This window comes from Chiloscyllium punctatum, chromosome 5, assembly GCF_047496795.1.
Source record: "Chiloscyllium punctatum isolate Juve2018m chromosome 5, sChiPun1.3, whole genome shotgun sequence".
Taxonomy (NCBI): Eukaryota; Metazoa; Chordata; class Chondrichthyes; order Orectolobiformes; family Hemiscylliidae; genus Chiloscyllium; species Chiloscyllium punctatum.
The window spans coordinates 97,646,836-97,667,133 of NC_092743.1; the positions used below are offsets into that span (position 1 = coordinate 97,646,836).

The 20,298-nt window shown below is 40.6% G+C and overlaps 1 protein-coding gene across 1 annotated transcript in view; it reads right to left on the bottom strand.

The window, feature by feature from the left end:
- Positions 1–20,298, bottom strand: part of ofcc1 (orofacial cleft 1 candidate 1) — a 306,357-nt gene that overhangs the window by 272,943 nt on the left and 13,116 nt on the right. Inside the window, exons 3-4 of the mRNA XM_072570820.1 lie at positions 10,354–10,420; positions 9,854–10,030 (exon numbers count right to left, since the gene is read on the bottom strand). Of these exons, the coding sequence (XP_072426921.1) occupies positions 9,854–10,030; positions 10,354–10,420 (244 nt within the window). The remainder of the gene's footprint in view (positions 1–9,853; positions 10,031–10,353; positions 10,421–20,298) is intronic.

A 20,298-nucleotide genomic window follows, 5' to 3' on the forward strand; every position in this document is an offset into this window, starting at 1 on the left:
TGGCATCTAGATCTATGTGTTTGTTTATGGCATTGTGGTTAGAGTGCCAGGCCTCTAGGAATTCTCTGGCATGTCTTTGCTTAGCCTGTCCCAGGATAGATGTGTTGTCCCAGTCGAAGTGGTGGTTTTTTTCATCCGTGTGTAGGGCTACGAGGGAGAGAGGGTCGTGTCTTTTTGTGGCTAGCTGGTGTTCATGTATCCTGGTGGCTAACTTTCTTCCTGTTTGTCCTGCGTAGTGTTTGTGGCAGTCCTTGCATGGAATTTTGTCGATGACGTTGGTTTTGTCCATGGGTCGTACTGGGTCTGTTAAGTTTGTTAGTTTTTGTTTGAGTGTTGGTGGGTTTGTGTGCTACTAGGATTCAGAGGGGTCTTAGCAGTCTGGCTGTCATTTCTGAAACTTCTTTGATGTATGGTAAGGTGGTTAGGGTTTCTGGCTGTATTTGGTCTGCTTGTCGTGGTTTGTTCTTGAGGAATCTGCGGACTGTATTTTTTGAGTATCCGTTCTTCTTGAATACATTGTATAGGTGGTTCTCCTGTTTTCTGAAGTTCGTCTGTGCTGCAGTGTGTGGTAGCTTGTTAGAATAGTGTTCTGATACAGCTTCCGTTGTGTGTGTTGGGATAGTTGCTGGTGTGGTTGAGTATGTGGTCAGTGTTTGTCGGTTTTCTGTATATGCAGGTTTGTAGGTCTCCCTTGTCCTTTCTTTTGACTGTGACGTCCAGGAATGCGAGTTTGTTGTCGGTTTCTTCCTCCTGGGTGAACTTTATGCCTGTGATGGTGTTGTTGATGATGTTAAATGTCTCTTCTATCTTCTTTCATTTTGTGATGGCAAAGGTGTCATCTGCATAGCAGACCCAGATTTTTGGTTTGATGGTTCGTAGAGCTGTTTGTTCTAGTCTTTGCATTACCGCTTCCGCTATGAATCCTGATAGCGGAGATCCCACGGGTCTGCCGTTGGTTTGTTTGTAGATTATGTTGTTGAAGGTGAAGTGGGTGGTGAGGCACAGGTCCACTAGCTTCATGATGTTTTCGTTGGTTAGGACTTGGAATACAATGCATGCGAGGGACATAAACAGGTGCATTAGTAGCCTTCAAAAGTAGTTTGATAACCAGTAGAAGGATAATAACTGCAGTCACATGGGCAAGGAATGGAGGTGAGATTAACTAGAGTACTTCTTGAAGCAGATGGTACAGAGCTAGATGGACATAATATCCTTTAAATGTGCTGCACTCTGCATCTGCCTCACAGTTAGGGAAGCTAAATTGGTTCTCTCACCATTCATTCTCCAGGGTGAGATGACCTACAATAGCCATGAGATATTAGTGGCAGGTAGAAATCCCTCTAAAGAGTAAACAGTGGAGCTCTGTATTAGGCAGGGAACAAATAGAAGTGAAGAGGGAAATAAAAGGGCAGATGACTGCTGTGGGCTTCAATTTGTAACTTGCCGCTCTCCATTTATTCAATTGTATCTGATACTAAAATATTAACAAACTAAATAATGAAACCCTCCTCTCATTTCTGAAAGTAACATTAGTACAGTTTAGTACAGAGAAATCTCATTACATTTGTTTCTGAGATGCTAGGACTGTCTTATGATGAGAGATTATGTACATTAGGCCCATATTCTCTTCACTTAGAGGAACGAGAGGAGATCTCATTGAAGCATTCAATGTTCTGAAGGAGCTTAATTGTTGCTTCCCCTGTCTCAGAGATCTAGAACATGGAGACACAGTCCAAGGAGAAAGGTTAGCCATTTAGAATTAAGATGCAAAGAGGTTTCACCAAAGGACTGTGAAGCTTTGATATTCTCTAACCCAGAAATGGTTGTGAATGCTCACCGAATATATTGAAGGCTGGAATAGGCAGACTTGCTGGAATAGGAAGCCTAGAGATAGCAGGGACAGTAGGTTGGCACATGAGATTGCTACATGAAAATATACAAAAAGGTAGACAGTCAAGCAATTTCCTATAGCAAGAAGTAATGAAATGAAGATGAGAAATAAACTTCATTGAATGCATAGAAAGTACTGCTGGGCCCTTTAAATCCATTTACGCCCTCTCTCTAACAGCTGGCAACAGGGGATATAAATTTTCTATAGGTGTGACAGCTGCAAAATGTAAACAAGGCAGAAAAAACAAAGAAAAATACATATAAAACATCACAATATTATGGCCCCATTGTTAAAATATCTGCATCCATTGTTGGGCAACGGCTGGGAATGCTGACAAGCCAATTCTCTAGACGTTGTAAAATGCTGGACCCTGTCCACCTGAAGTCAGGCAGTAGGAGAAAAATCAAAGTTAATGGATTTCAGAATCCCTACAGTGTGGAAGCAGACCATTCAGCCTATCAAGTCCATACCAACTCTCCAAAGAGCATCCCATCCAGCCCCATTCCCCCTACCATATAACACTGTATTTCCAATGGCTAATCCATCTAGCCTGCCCATCTCTGGACAATACTGGGCAATTTAAAATGGCCAATCCATCTAACCTGCACATCTTTGGACTGTGGGAGGAAACCGGAGCACCTGGAGGAAACTCATGCAGACTGAAGGACAACATGCAAACTCTACACAGACAGTCGCCCGAGGCTGGAATCAAATCTGGGTCCCTGGCGCTGTGAGGCAGCAGTGCTGATGAGTGAGCCAGCATTCCCCATGTGATTTGAATGGATCACTCATATTTCAGTGTTTAATGTTCACCATAAATAGGAAAACTCTTCATTTTGCCTCAGGTGCTGAAACGTAATTTGACTGATAGAGCTCTCCCGAAGATCCTCAAGTAACACTGTCATTCTTACTTTTTAAAGCCAGGACCACAAGTATTAAGGCCTACAAAATCAGCTTAATTGTCTGGTTATTGTGTCCACATGGGTGAACAAGGTGCTATTCTCTCAACAGTCAAATGGCCAAGGTTCCAGGGGAAGAGAAAGAAAATGCTTCAAGGACAATCTGAAGTTCTCACTGAAGCACAACAGCATTGAACCAAAAAGATTGGGAGACGTTTGCTACCAATCATTCAGAATGGCAATAATTTGTCCATCAAACTGTATCATACTTCAAGATCTAACAGTTTTATAATGAGGCAGAATGGTGGCAGAGGAAGAAAGTAAAGGATTTAAAATCTTGCATTCTTGATCCCATTACCTCATGTGACCTTCTACCCCACATTCCCAAAATCAGCAGGTTGAATATTGACCTTTACAGCCACATGAAGACACATTGACAAAAACTCACAGCCGAGTTAACCTCCTCTGCAAATCAATAAGTGGTTGGCATCAATGAATACTATATTGGTACTACTTTGTTTCATAGGGAGAAATAGCAGGGAGATTTGTTAGTTATCATTATAATTCCCATTTTAGAATCACGGAAATGTGTAACTTAAACACAGACATGATGCTTGCACCAGGTCGTTGCTGGACAACCCACTACTAATCCCATTGACTTGGTTCTCCCCTACATTGAGGCGAAAGTGAGGACTGCAGATGCTGGAGATTAGAGTCAAGAATTGGTGCTGGAAAAATACAGCAGGTCAGGCAGCGTCTGAGGAACAAGAAAACCGATGTTTTGGGCAAAAGCCTTTCATCAGGAATGAGACTGGGAGCCTCGGGGGTGGAGAGATAAATGGAAGGGGGGTGGGGTTGGGAGGTGAGGCAGCTGACAGTGAGATAGGTGGGTGGAGGTGGGGGGTAGTGGTGATAGGTTTTTATAGAGAGAAGAGAATGTCTCTCTTAAAAGCTGCTTCAGTGATCTCAAACACAATCTTTTCCTAAAGCATGCAATGTTCCAATAACTCTGAATAAAGGAACGTCATCTCATCTGTCTCCACAAGTTCTTAGTAAATATTCTAGATCAATAAGTCCTTATCATCAGATCCCCAAACTGAGGAAATACTACTTGCCTACTCACTCCATCAAAATTCTTCATTTTTTAAACACTATACAAAATCTCATTTTAATATTCTCTGTTCTGGCGAAAATAGTTCCAGGATATCTCAACTCTCTCATCATATCAGGAATTTTTTGGATGGGGCTAGTTAGACCAAAAACCTAGATGGAAGAGCTTTGGGAGAGGTGGTTAAATCACAGAGGCTCCTCAGTCAAGTATCTGGATCCCTGGAGGGTAGACGCAGAGAAGGCACTTAACTCCTGAACCTGGTTTCAGCTGAATACATGGGTTGATTCTATTTTGGTGTTTGTTTTCTGGTGCAGACTCAATGGGCTGCTCCTATGTCTAAGAGTCCAGGTTTTCACGAAAGGAGAAGTAATATGTCACCAGGCACTCGATACTGGAGAAAGCATTTAAATTTCAAAAGCTGAATCTTAATGAGGCTTACAATCTCATTAACGTATTTAATGTCATGGCACACCTTTTTGGATCAGATTGATCACAATTAATTTCTTGCTCAGCTAAAGCAATGAGTAGAAACTTTAAGGACATGTTGTCAGGGTTGGAGGATTTGAGCTACAGGGAGAGGCTGGGGCTGTTTTCCCTGGAGCATCGGAGGCTGAGGGGTGACCTTATAGAGATTTACAAAATTATGAGGGGCATGGATAGGATAAATAGACAAAGTCTTTTCCCTGGCGTGGGGGAGTCCAGAACCAGAGGGCATAGGTTTAGGGTGAGAGGGGAAAGATATAAAAGAGACCCAAGGGGCAACTTTTTCACACAGAGGGTGGTACGGGTATAGAATGAGCTGCCAGAGGAAGTGGCAGAGGCTGGTACAATGGCAACATTTAAGAGGCATTTGGATGGGTATATGAATAGGAAGGGTTTGGAGGGATATGGGCCGGGTGCTGGCAGGTGGGACTAGATTGTGTTGGGATATCTGGTCGGCATGTACGGGTGGACCGAGGGGTCTGTTTCCATGATGTACATCTCTATGACTCTATGACAAGTTGGGAAGGGGAAGAAAGATTTCATTTCATTTCACCCCCTCCACAGCAGTGATCCCCAACCCCATCACCAAAGTCAACCAGCACCTGACAAAAACTCATTATTAAGTTAAAATTCAGCTGTGTACTCAGCATCCTCATTTATAAATGCAAAATGCTTTTGCCTTTTTTTGATATCTTTATCTACTCATATTTTACAGTGCTCTGTAGCCAACCGAGTACGTGAACCCACACGCACAATCTCCCAGACTTAAATATTAAAGTTCAACATATTAAATATTAACTTCAACACTCAGAAAATGATCCCAATACATGGGAAAAACACAACCTTGGGCAGACTCAAATGGAGAAGGCATCAAATGACTTTGTCACTGGAGCAAAGCAGAATCAAGACTCCTTAGCAAACGTGAGTGATGCCTTCCTCCATCCTTCCATCACTGACTTCATACCTAGGATTGCAAGGATTTTCACACATGACACATCAACCAAGACCTCCTTAGTTATTCACTATCATTAGGACCTTTCCACTGAGGGTGTACCTACTTTCTCATTTTCCTCTCAAAACATATTATCTCACATTTCTTCCCACAAATCTTCAATAACCATCTGTCATTTTCTGTCCCATTCGCCTATCTACGTCCACCTGAAGCCTTTGCTGTTAGTCAAATCCTCAACTGTTAGGTTTTGGCAAATGTTGATATTGGACTTTTTATGCCAAATCATCTATGGATACCCAGAACAAAAGGAAAACTGAAATCCTTTAAAGATAAATAGATGGGAAGCATAAAAGCCATATGCACTGCACTAAAGGTAATCCGAACCTGACAGAGATAATAGAACAACAGGTACATACACATTCATAAAACCTCAACTGCATTGCAGAAACCTGAACTACAGTTTCCCAAAATACAGTCCCACAATAAGATTCTAACGGATTCATATTGAACTCTGCACTATTAGTATTCCCTTTTTAAAAAAAGACTTGAATTTCTATAGCACCTTTCATGACCACCAGATGTCTCAAAGCACTTTACAGCCAACGGAATACTTTTTGACATGTTGTCGCTGTCGTAATGTAGGAATTGCAGCAGACCAATTTGCACATAACACACTCCCACATAAACAGCAATGTGATAATGAGCAAATCCTATGTTTTTGCGGCATTGATTGAAAAATACACGTCAGCCAGGACACCTTCTTCAAAATAATACCAGGAGATCATACCCAACTGAAAGGTAAACGGGGCCTTGCTTTAAATCCTGATCCAAAGGTCAGTACTTTTGACAGTGCAACACTCTCGCAGTACTGCGCTACAGCTTCAGTACAGATTTTATACTTAAGTACTCAACAGCATCTTGAACACTCCCCAAGTCAAAGGAGTCAAGTATGGACAGCAGGCTGGAAAGTGGAGTTTAAGTCAAAGGTGAAGTTTAAGTCACTGAATGGTGAAGCAGTTTCAATAGGCCATATGGTTACACTCCTCGGTTCATACAAACCTTCAATCATATTTTTTCCTAATATTGTGCAACATGGTTTCACCTCACAAATGTTCAATTATTTTTCATAAAATGATAATATTATAATAACGGTAATTCAATTTAATGAACTCCACAGAACAACACAGAGACACACTGGCTTCTAACAACATCGCTGGATAGATGTTGCTTGCATTTTATCAAACAGAGCAGCAATGTGCGAAAAAGACCAGCAAGAATAAAAAAACTCAGTTTCCCACCGGTAAAAGTATCCTGTAATAATGTGGCCTTGCATCCAATATTAATGTGCTCTAACCATATTAGAAAATACTGACATTTTCAACTAGCTTCATTTACACTAAGTTTGTAGTTACATGGCCCCTCTGTAGCCACAGAGAATGGTTTACAGCATCCATGGACATGAACCCCACTCCTTTCACACATGATAAAGCTCTGCCTGTGGGTACATACATCAAGTTCCATTCCTCGTCACTAAATCTAAGATTTCTTCACTGCACATACAGGTTCAGCCACTTTGTCAGAACATTTTTAAAATTGAGCTTAAGTTTCTACATTGCCCAGGAGGTCCAGTGAACTCCCAGAGTACTATTTCAACTCATCTTGACATAGTATTGGAGTTGTAGTCCATAAAATATCAAGCCCAAGGGGTCTAACATTGCAACATCCTGAAATCAGATCAGATCTTGATTCTGGAGTGATATTGTCACATTTCACAGCACCACAAAGCTGACAGTATAAATGCAGCCTATAACTGTCACAGTATGAGATGACACTTATTCAATCTATCTTACTTGTGGGAATATTTATTGTATCACACCACTGTTAGTGACATACCTTCTATTTATCAGTCAGAAACACATTTACGCTGCTGAGTATTATTTTCAAAGGGAAAATTTAATTGGATACAAGGAAAATAACAGAGATAGTATTTCTTGTCAGCCATCAGTTGTAACTAATTTCTCTTTTTGTCCTTCTTCATAAACCAGATCAAAGACCAAACCGAAAGTTGGATCTGCTGAATAAAGGGTACTTGCGCCATCAAAAATGGCACAATGCATTAATTTGGCAGTTGTTTTATTAAAACTGGAGTTCCTTCCCAGCAGGAAGATGACTCCACTGCTTGGTTTACTTCTTAGCTTCCAGAAGGTCTGTGTTAGAGGAACATTGGAGATGGAAGTTTAAATCCTTAGAGGAAGAGAAAATATGTTGGACTGTTTAAAATAAACATGAACAATTCATAAAATGGCCAGCTGGACATTATTTCTTCCAAATTCACTCCTTAATTGACTAAATGAAGCACTTCTTGATGAATCCAGCACTCATGTTTTATCAAAGCCTCAAATTTCAATAAACTAATCAAAGAGTATATGGAAAACATTTTCAAAGCATTTGCAAATGTGCTACAGAATTTCTCTACAATATGATATCCAATTTTCATCCATGCAAGAACATGCTTAAGAGTTTTGACAATGTAGGAGTTCACCTGTATAGTTTTGACATCAATCACCCAAACTGTAAAATTGATCATTCTCCCTTATTCTAAAAAATAGATTGGCACTGAATGGTTTGAAATAATGTTTTTGTTTTTTGCAAAAGAATTAGAGGCCCTAATGTAGCTTGTATTTATTTTTAAAAGCTGTTCGGACAATCTTCTAACATTACACGTTCCATATGCCAATATTAAAAGAATCTATTTGTTGATGGGATGTGGGTGTTGCTGGCTAGGCCAGCATTTATTGCCCATCCCTATCTGTCATTGAGTGGGTGGGTAGTGAGCTTCTTGAACTACTGGAGTTTGTGTGATGTGGGTACATCCACAGTGCTGTTCAGGAAGGGAGTTTTACAATTTTGACAAGGCAACCTTTGAAAGAAGAGTGATGCAGATACAAGACAAAACTTGGAGGGAGCCTGCAACACGTGACTTGGGAGGGGAACCAGCAGATGATGGTGTTACCATGTATTTGCTTCCCTTGTCCTTCTAAGGGGTAAATGTCATGGGTTGGAAAGGTGATGCAGATCTGGCATTGTGCATTTATAAGTGGTGCCCACTTCTGCCACAGTGTGTTAGTGATGGGGTGTAAATACAAAAGTGGTGGATGGGATGCCAAGTAAGCAAGCTGCTTTGTCCTTGACAGTATTGAGTTTGTCTGCATCATTGGAACTGCCCTTATCCAGTCTAGTAGGAAGTATCCCATCACAGTCCTGCCTTATAAAAGGTTGGTAACCCTCACAATGTTGACAGTAGGGATTCAGTGATGATAATGCTGTTGAATGTAAATGGGAGGCGGTTAGATTCTGTCTTGTGGCAGATGGTAATTACTATCCAGAAAATGGAGGAAAAAGATTAAGGAATCTATTACAGCAATATGCATAATACCACTGTTTCACACTATTTGTAGAAATGTATGTAATTGAGCTATGAACAATTATTCAAATTAGCTTTGTCAATATTGTGTATACATCATTTATAGGAAGGCTACTGTAATGTAATCCAGTAAGGTACCTACTTTTGAGTATTATGTCCAGATCAGACTTATTAGATAATGTTATATCATAGAAAACATCTGTTGAGGATTACCTTTTGCTACTTTGGTTTCATTTTGCTGTTGGAAAAAGGATGTCTCTTTTTCATTATTCCATTTTAACGTGTGATTTTTTTACTGACAGCTATGATGAACAGTACACATCTTCAAGCCAGCATGTCTGCCAGAATACACAAACAGCTAAAGTGTAATACCATGACAAATTTCACAGTGCACACTGACCGTTCTTAAAGAGAGAAATTTCTCACAAGTGTGATCTAAAACAATAGGCAGCATTCAGTCATGCCTTTTCTATTGCTTATGTTTCTCAAGGAAGCATAAACATTTGAAAACTAAAAGGTCTTTTTGAAAAAAGTACATTTGTGATAGATTCCTAATCTGTAGATTAATATAACTCATCAGATGACCTGTCACAGTTCAGCATATTTTGCTTTAGAAGGAGTAAGCCTTTTTAATCCAATGATTGCACTTTTTATCAGTTTGAGATGAACATTTTGGCAAAATAATTAAGGGATTTGGTCTGGAAATAAAGGAGAACTGAAGTAAGCTCTGTGATTAAGGTCATTTGAAAAGGTGTGTGAAGTTAAATGCAGCTATCTAAAGGGTTCCCACTTTCATCATCTCAATCACAAGGTGCTTTTTTAAAGAATTAGTTAAGAAGGCTGAAGGCAAGGTATTCAAGATCAAGTATGCTACTGGCCAATCTAAGGAAGCTTTTCTTCCATGTTTCCAAGTAGAATTCCTGAACATATCCCAAGTTCCAAACAATTTGCTCTCATTTTGCAAGTCGCAGAATGGGAACTTGTTCCAACATATGAAGTTGGAATGTGAGGTTTAGACACTGGAATGCAAGGTTTAGATCAAGAACAAAATTACTGTCAGTCACTGTGAGGATAATCAAGACTGAAGCCTCACCTCTTGCTTGATCATAGGTTTGGAGCAGGAGTTTTTGTTGGTGAACTGCAAGGGTGCCATTGTGTCTGTCATGTCTAATTTCTTTTTCTGTTGAATTATGATGTGCTGAAGGGTTTCTGGTGCTGATGTTAAAAGCAGGATTTTCAATGCCTTCTGCAGCAGATCTGTTGTCTTTTACTGCATCCGTCAAAAAAAAAACAAGGAGGTCAGGGTAGCACATTATGAGAAAGTACATTACAATGACAACCGGGAAAAATTTCTCCCCCTAATTCCTTTTACATTCCCTTATCAAATATGCAGACAAACACATCATCCTCAAATGTCACCAAAACACAATTAGGTTAAAATTAAATCTGAAGCTTAAAAAAATAAATGATTAAAATAATTACAAATTGCGCCCTGACATGCAAAAGCAAAATTTAGCCTACAGCCATTTGTCTGTAATTAGTTAATTAATCCTTACACAAATTATGAGCAATAACTCATCAAGCAAGGCTCACCCATCAGAAATTCAGCCGACTTTGATTTCTTCTGCTTAGTTTGCTTCTGAGCCTTCTGCTGGAACTTCTTGAGGGAAATTGTTAAATGAATAAATTAGCTCCAGAATGAAGATCATCATTTATGATCCACAACTAACGTCGTATTTTAAACACAGGACAACAAGGAAATGTCATTTAATTTACATCTCTGCTGAAGGGTCAAACATTAATTGAACAACAGGAGTGGAAAATTTATTTCAAAAATAGCCCCAAAAATAAAGTCCTTAATAATGAATACATAATGAAGGTCATTGGACTTCTTCAATCTGTTTTTTTTTTATTTGTACAAATATATAAAGGCTTAACATTTAAAGTGTTCCAAATGTGTTAAGATTTTTAAATTGTGTGTTCCAACTGACTTGCTCGAAGGTTTTCTGGTTGGTTTTTTTTGCATCTATTTCTTGGTGCCCGCAATTTGTAATTAATGAACCTTTAATCTGGTCATTGATCATTAAAGGCCACTTTCCATTATAATACTTCTGAATGCCTACTCAATATTCTACTTTCCCTTCAGCAGGCTCTGCAGAATTATTTGTGCGGCTGTTCCTTTCAGGCATGCATTGGAACTCAAATCACAAAAGTATTTCTGCCTCAGTGTTATTCTTCATTTCCAAAGCATCACAATGCTTCCAACCAATCGATGGTATCAGTTCCTAAACTCAGAATACACATTCAGCACACAGATTATTGCCTGGAACACAGACTGTGAACCATAAAAATGCACTGCTTCTGTACCAACTCCCAGTAGCTAGTGTTGAATGCTGTGATGCTATTGCTTAAGGTCTTTTAATAAGTTCTCTGTGTGGGCTTTTTATTTTTCCTGTTTTTTTGGGGGGGGGGGTGGAAGCAATTTATAAAGCACTACTTAGAGAAGTTTTCTGAAAGCTTGATAAGTGGCACGCAGATGGGTCAAGATTACAATCTTTTAATTCCCTTCCATGGGCTGGAACAGATTAGTACTTTCCTCATGTGGTTAGCTGCAAAAAGAATTTTAATATGCACTCTTCTGACATTTTACCATATCAGATTTATCATTATAAATTTTTGAAATAGGCAACTACAAATATTCTTTGTGGCGAATAACATAACATACAAAATAAAAGCCAGTCAGAACGTTGTTCATTTGATCATGCTTTGTCAGGTTGACTTTTCAAATACACAAGCCCCATTAAGCATACTTCTTCATCCAGTTTCCCTTTTATTGTCTTCAGACTACTGTCTCACCCAGTCGAGAACAGACATGGAATCATCAGCTTTTATCTCCATTCCATTTCTGCCAGCCTCTCCAATTCTTAAAATATGCTTTGAGTCAGATGTATGTTGAACATAGCAATTCTTTAATCTTACACAAAGTGAACAAGCATGAAAGCTGACAAGCAAAAATCAAAACAGAAATGCACATAACTCCTGAGAGAGCAAGATGGGTTCCGTTTCTAGGCATCATTCTCATATTTGAGTATATTCCTATTCCCCACACTTTCAGAATATTTTGTTCTTCATCAGGGCATATTTGTCAATGTGTATCCAATTGCTCTCTGTGCCACATCTTATGATATGTGCACAGTGTTTATACAGCAGCTCACTGATTAAGGTTAAATAAGCTTCTCAGTAACAATACCCAACGGTGTGACCATGGTTTATCCACCTGCTTAAAGCTGCAACTCACAAGGAAGAATTTAGGGCCTCATCAAATGCTCAATGGAAATGTGTGCTCTATTGAAAGGATTCTGTTGCAAAATGGAAATCATACAAAACACTTCTACCAAACTCTCACAATGTTCCATAGCAACCATTATGGCATTCTAGGAAATAATTAATTCATTAATTAAAGCACTTTGAAATATTTTGAAGCGATATATAATTTATTCATACCTATATAAACAGAAATTACCTATCAGCTGTGAATGAATATTTAGAGATGCATTGGTACTGTAAATATAATGGTCATTAAAAATAAACACACGTCAAAAATTTCATCTATTTAAATGGAGACTTGAAATGTTAATTGTTAAGCATCTACTGGTTGCTAACTGGGAAACACATTACAGTAATCTCTGCTTTCTTGTGTCTGCAATGATTTCATTGAGATATGAATTTATAAACAGAGAAAAAAGAACAGGAATAAATAGAACCCAAGAAACTTGCATCAAGGAACCAATAAAACAAATGTGTTAAACAGGAAACTGGTGATAAAATTCCAACAACCACTACAAAGAGAAATATTGGTTTGAAAGCTTAATGGTGGAACATCCTTTGCACGCAAATGATGGGTCTTGCAGTAATTTCAGTCATGGTATGGCATACCTTCTGACTATTTAGAAATAAAATACATGAGGGGGAAATGCTTGCTTTGTAACAAAAATTCGTTTATAACCAGTGACAAGTAAAATCTACGAAGTTTCTAAAAGAATGTGATTGTTGTCAAAAGGAATTTGGACACAACAATGGCATGTTCAGTTCTGGTTCCACTCAAAGCCATAGCTGAAGGCTTTGGGAAAGCTGCTGCAAGGCTGGTGGGCACAGACCAGCAAGGCAAGGAATTTTGCATACTGTACGGATCATCGCTCAGTTCAGGGCAGTCACATTGAATCTGCAATCAACCAATTGTGCTTCATGAAACCGTCAGCCCTAATTTATGTCTAACTGTTTTCTTCTGCCTTGCTGTAAACAAGCCCCGCTCTGAGCTGTCTGCACTGCCCTTATCTGCTTACAAAGATCACACGGACAGACCCTATCAACAGCTCAGGAGCACAACATAAAGTTACTGTTTCCCGACAGCAGTCCATGTGCAAATTGTAAGTCAAAGAGAAGAGTAACTTTGTAGTGGCATAAAAATTAATTCATTTGAGCCATCCATATCTTGGTTTCCAACCCAGGCTGGCAGGCCTTACATCAATAACATTAAATCAAATTAAGTTGCTCTAACTGTTTCTGCAAACAGAATTCCTGCACTAACAGGCAAAACATGTCAATCTGGATTCAGGTCAGTCAGTGAGCCAGAAACTAAGACACCTTTCTTTGTGGATAGAGTTTATTAACTGCTCAGTCTTACAGCTCCTTTCATACAACATTCCCATCTGTTTCCCCTTTACATCTACACAGTTGAGTATTTAATATATTAACCCCAATCACATGCCCAGTAACTTGCTACATTAATAAACCAATGCGAATGATTTCCATTACTGCTTGTGAGAATTAGTAGGAGAGGCAGTAGGCCAAAGTTGGTTACATCTAAAGTTTTCGTCTGTCTTGATTTCAAAGCTTGCCTTCAAATGACTCAGGTTCCTCAGGTAACATAGAGCATGGAGTTTTAGAGCACAGACGGGTTTCTGCAATAACTCTTCCTGGCCTCACAGGGAACTTGGTACTCACAGCCACTCCCTTCAATCCTCCTCCACAAGACTATTCAACCTTCCTTTCGAGCATTAACTACTGTTTTGGCACATTAGCAGAACTGCCAATTTCTTCCCCCAGTCAGAGAGCTACCCTGTCAGCATTTGTTTACAGCCAGCCAATCAAATTAAAGTTTCATATGACTGTAATAATTGTTCAGGTTTAGAGTGGTGCTGGAAAAGCACAGCAGGCCAGACAATATCCAAACAGCAGGAAAATCGACATTTCGGGCAGGAGCCCTTCATCAGGAATGCTCCTCGGATACTGCCTGGCCTACTGCTTTTCCAGCACCACTCTAATCTTCAATCTAATCTCCAGCATCTTCAGTCCTCACTTTCGCCCTGTAAAAACAGTTCAGCCCTCTCACGTGTCCCAAGCACTTACAACAGATGCTGCACCCACCCAATTTCACACAGAACTGGAAAATTGCCCCTCACACTCAAGACTACCTGCCTCCCCCTTATTGAAAAAGGGAGGCATGGTGGCACAGTGGTCAGCACTGCTACCTCATAGCACCAGGAATCTGGGTTCAATTTCAGCCTCAGGCAACTGCCTGTGTGGAGTTTGCACATTCTTCCTCTGTTTGCACGGGTGCTCCAGTTTCCTCCTACAGTCCAAAGACATGCAGCTTAGGTGAATTGGCCATTCTAAATTGCCCATAGCAAACAGGCAGGAGGCTGGAAGAACACCACAAGCCAGGCAGCAATCGGGATGTGGAGAAGTCAACATTTCAGTGATAAATTGCCTATAGCGCCCAGAAATGTGCAGGCTAGGTTGATTGGCCATGCTAAATATGGGGTTTCAAAGTTAGAGTGTCTGGGTGGGATGCTCTTTAAAGGGTTGGTGCAGATTTGAAGGGCCGAATGGCCTTTTTCCGCACTGTAGGGATTTTATGAAATCTCCTAAGGTAGACACAGAAAATAATGACAAACAGGCACTGCTGGGGAAAGTCAACAGCATCTGTGGAGAGAAAGCAGAGCTAATGTTTCAAGTCAAGTAAACTTTCTTCAGAACAGGAAAAAGGAAACTGGCTGATCTTGTGCTACTTTATGTGGTGCTCGAGCAATACTACTTGCATTACCATTAGTCATGTTTCCTTTCACTTTGATGCACAATAGCAACATTATACAGTAATAATATAGTTAATGTATAAGGTATGCTGCTTAAACCACCTGCTGTCCTCAGTAACAGCAATCCCTGAGCCACTTCCAACAGTCCCTTCAGTTTGTCTATAACAAATCAGGCCAAGTGAAGTATCAGGATTCTTGCTTTGTTTGGGATTAAATGTACTTTCTTTTCAGGGCGCTGGTTGAGTGTGGATTCTATGCCAAGACAATTAAGAATTTAGCAACATCTTTAGTAACAATTGCCAGACATATACTTTTTCCTCGGCAAGTCACAACTAGCACCATTTCATTCTTAACAAACCTTTTCAAAGCAACCAATTGCAAAATGCCAGCTTGAACATGATATCAATTTAGGTGGTACACTCCACTTTTATCATAGCATAGTGCATATACTATATACATAGAAGTGCAAGCAACACAGTGTTTCTTTAGATTGTTTGGAATGTGAAGTAATTTGCAGTTAAGGGGGCATAGTGACTCAGTGGCTAGCACTGCTGTCTCACAGTGCCAGGGACCTGGGTTCAATTTCACTCTTGGGTGACTGCCTGTTTGGAGTTTGCACATTCTCCCCAAGTCTGTGTGGGTTTCCTCCCACAATCCAAAGATATGCAGGTTAGATGGATTGGCCATGATGAATTGCCCATAGTGTCCATGGATGTGTAGATTAAAAATGGAAAATGCAGGGTTACAGGGATAGGGTGGCTATCTTTGGAGTGTTGGTGTAGACTTGATGGGCTGAATAGCTGCTTCCACATTGTAGGGATTCAGTGGCTTTTTAACAGTGCTGTAGGCTAAAAGCCTAGTAGAGAGGGTAGAGTGTTACTTTGGTCAGTACAGCAGCTGTGCAAAGCCACAACACACAACCTGTATGTTTAGCTTTACTTGATCACAAAATATATGAATCAAACTCAAAGCACAACCCTATGCTAAAAGAACATTGTGGGTCCTGGACTAGAAAGTTGAAAAGTCCTGTTTTAATACAAGCATTAATATAGCACATTGCAAACAATGTCTTCCCAACCTGTGAATATATTGCAATCCTTCACTGACACAAATGTCTGTGTAAAGTACATACAGTGTGAACTGTCAAAATCTTATTATTAATTTATGACCAAAATCAAAATGGCATTTATATCTCAGCACCTGCCAGTATTGAAATTAATGCTTCAAACCAGTTCCTTTATTGGCAATTCATATTGCCAATTTTTTTACATTTTAATTGGAAGGATACGTTTTATGCATGTTTTAAGCACACTGGTGCACAACCAGTAATGCTACTTTGACTGTGAGCCCTTCCCTCACAATTCTAATAAACCTAAAGATTCTGGTATTGGTGCTGATGTACTTGAGACGGAGAACAAAATTTAATGGATGCAGCCATGCAAGATTAAGTGCTTATGTAGTTGGTGGGAACATTTTTTAGCCTTTCCAAAAGCTGAGCAGGGGGACCTAGGCTTACATATTTAAAAAAAAACAAGTGAAAGAAAACTTGAGATAAAAGGTAGGAAATAGAGTGCATGAACAAGTAGCTAAATTTCCCAGCTCTCTGCCTCCTGTACAAGAATAGATAAATGGACGTGGCACTTTGAAGAGTAGATACAATGAGCAGTGGTACACCACTGCCCCAAGATGATAATGCATCTTAAGTGGAAAGTTGTGCAAGGTTGAGTAGGATGTATTGGGAGAGGTAATGGGTTCCATTGTATGGTATATCACCAACACGATTTGGTACCATAGAAAATGAGAGTAGGAGTAGGACATTTGGCCCTTCCAGTCTGCTCCACCATTCAATATGGTCATGGCTAATCATCCAATTCAGTATCCTGTTCTTGCCTTCTCCCGACACCCTGTAACCTTTTGAAATATATTTAAATCCTTTGTGAAAACATTTAATATTTTGGCCTCAACCACTTCCTGTAGCAGAGAACTCCATAACCTTACCAGTCTCTGGGTGAAAGAATTTCTCCTCATCTCATTCTTAAATGGTCTACCCCATATCCTGAAACTGTGACCCCTGGTTCTGGACTCCCCGGTCAACTGAAACATCTTTCTTACACCTGGGGGCAGGGAGTCCAGAACTAGAGGGCATAGGTTTAGAGTGAGAGGGAAAAGATATAAAAGAGACCTAAGGGGCAACTTTTTCACACAGAGGGTAGTACTGGTATGGAATGAGCTGCCAGAGAAAGTGGTGGAGGCTGGTACAATTACAACATTTAAAAGGTATTTGGATGGGTATATGAATAGGAAGGATTTGGAGGGATATGGGCCGGGTGCTGGCAGGTGGGACTAGATTGGGTTGGGATATTTGGTTGGCACGGACGGGTTGGACTGAAGGGTCTGTTTCCATGCTGTACATTCTATGACTCTATGACCTGATCCTATTAAAGTTTTATAGTTTTCTAAGAGATCTACTCATATTAGTGACTCCAATCACTATAGTTCTAACCCATCCAATTTCTTCATATGTCAGTCATGCATCCCAGGAATAAGTCTGGTAAACCTTCATCACAATCCCTCTATAACCAGAATATCCTTCTTCACATTTGGAGACCAAAACTGCACACAATACTTCAGGTGTACTCTCACCAAGGTCCTGTGTAACTGGAGTGAGACATCCCTGCTCCTTTACTCGAATCCTCTCGCTATGAAGGAGAATTTACGATTTGCCTCATTCACTGCCTGCTGCAGCTGTATGCTTACCTTCATAAATACATGTCTCTGGAGATGAATGCTGTTCTAACAGATCAATGATGGAACAACTAATATTGATGTTCCCCAACTCTGGCATCCCAGTAACTGGTTTGAAGCAATGTTAGTTGTTCGATCGTGGAGCTGATGCCTGAATTAAGGTGCATCAAAGGGTCGGAGAATGTATAATATGTAGTAGAGCTGCTCCAGCCAATCCACCGTTTCTAATTGTGGAACCCATCACTTTTGATTTTTGGACTGTTGTGTAGGTCAGAAAACTGGCCCCCAATTTCAGCCAGCAATTCCCATGATTCCCATGGTAGCTGTCAGCCAGGTCAACTGTAACCACACTGTCTTCAGGATTGGAGAGTTGCTTCTGGCAGATAGTGGATGTGTGGTCTAAGTCAGAAGTCATACGTGCAGGATGAAGCAGGGACGGAGGTAGGAAACATGAGGAACAGGCAGCACATGGCTGAAGGGGCAGGAATCCTGAATAGTGAGCTACAACACAATAGGAGCAACCGCAACAAAGACAGCGGCCTAAAGTCTCTGACATTGTTGAAGAAACAGTGAGAAGAATTGGAGCTGATACACCTCTGGAGACCAAGCAGTAATTTCTGGACAGCAATGAAAGCCTACCACCCGACACTATCTCCTCAAGTCTGAGAAGTTCTGAGAAGTCCTAACAAGACCTAACAAGATCTGGATCCAGCTCACTCATTCAAGACAAATTAGTATTACAATTCCACAGGTGCTCCTGCTCTCTAGCTTGTTTCTTTGCTCTATTTTATATCCAGTTTTCACCTCAAACCCCCTTACAAAGATTGTGAATAGGGGTTAAAAGAGAAAGGGTCAAGATCACTAACTATTTGTCAAGCTAAATACAAGGCATTCTCTGCTTCCATTGTTTAATAACCAAGTCTGCAACACAACTGATCTAAGACCAAGAGTTGAGCTCTCTAAACTTTGTCTTGTAGTCATCCATTGTAAGATGTTCATTCCTTAAACAGAAACTTTTACATGAGTGCACTTACAAATTTGAAATGAGGGGAAAAGATGATCACCATGCTTGAACTTTCATACATTCCATGTGCTTTAATCTACAGATCCAATGCGCATACATACAGAAGGAAAAGGTAAAATGATATAAATTCATCTCATAAAACAAGCCCTTTAGACAGCTCTTGTATTGTGCTAGGCTATTTGGTCTGAGAAGCAGTAGTTTCGCAGAACTGGCTGCAAGCCAACTGTGCAACGACAAGGGCTTACCATAAACTGACTGTCAAGAGATCCGCTTTTACTGTGTCATAGGGGTTTTATTTTCAGCTCGCCACACAAGGCTTTGCATTGCTAGGAACCAATGACACTAAGGTGGATTAATCATGCAAGGAAAGATCGCAACACTGAATATCCATCATGAAGATGAGAGCTTATCAATATTCTAAAAGGGTCTCTGTAACACTCCTCAGGTTACCTGCAGTGTTGTTTGAGTGAACTCTTCAGCCTGAATTTACTGAGCCCCTACTACCTGGGTGCTTTTTCGAGGACCAGCTCATTCTGGTTTACTTCTATACCTTGCCATTTGGGGTCACAAGCTCCAAGGTAGAAATATGGAGTTATAAAACTGTGTCTCACACCTTAAGACAGGCACACTTGCTCTCCCAGGTCTCCCCGTCTACTCGCTTACAGTTCTCACTTAGGGATCGTGCCAAATTATGAGCCTCAAAAAGGGTGTTAGGTGAGAAACCTTTTTATGAAGAACTGCTTTAACTCCTGTCACTGACAACCCTGATACAGAATTCAGCTCCTGTTCCAGCCTCTAGACTATACACGGTCTCTCTATCTTATTACAGCATCATTGGGCAAGCTAAAGCAGCAGCTGTTGCATTGCTCCCAGCCCTCACCACTCCCCCTACCATTACCAACATTAATATCCCAACTCTCCCTCATCACCTCCCATTCCCCTTTCCACCTCTTATTCTCCCCCTCCATTCCCCACCCTGGTCTCCCCATTGCACCCTCCCTTTCCCAATCATCTACAGTATGGAAGCAGGCCATTCAGTCCATACCAACCCTCCAAACAGAATCTCACCCCCTACCCTATCATCCTACATTTCCCATGGCTAGCCTGCACATTCCTGGAAATGATGGGCAATTTAGCATGGTCAATCCAACTAACCTTCACACAGAGTCATAGAGATGTACAGCATGGAAACAGACCAAACCGACCATGCTGACCAGATATCCCAACCCAATCTAGTCCCATCTGCCAGCACCCGGCCCATATCCCTCCAAACTCTTCCTATTCATATACCCATCCAAATGCATCTTAAATGGTGCAATTGTACCAGCCTCCACCACATCCTCTAGCAGCTCATTCCATACACCTACCACCCTCTGCGTGAAAAAGTTGCCCCTTAGGTCTCTTTTATATCTTTCCCCTCTCACATCTTTGGATTGTGGGAGGAAACCGGAGCGCCCGGAGGAAACTCACACAGACACAGGGGGAAAGAAAGTCACCGGAGGTTGGAATCAAACCCAGGTCCCTGCACTGTGAGGCAGCAGTGCTAACCACTGAACCACCAAGCCCCCTTCACTGTCACATTCCAATTAATCTTATGAAACACTCCATGTTGTCTGTCACTGACTGCCTGTACTAGGAGATTCCCTTGGTCACTGGTGTAACAACAATAAATGC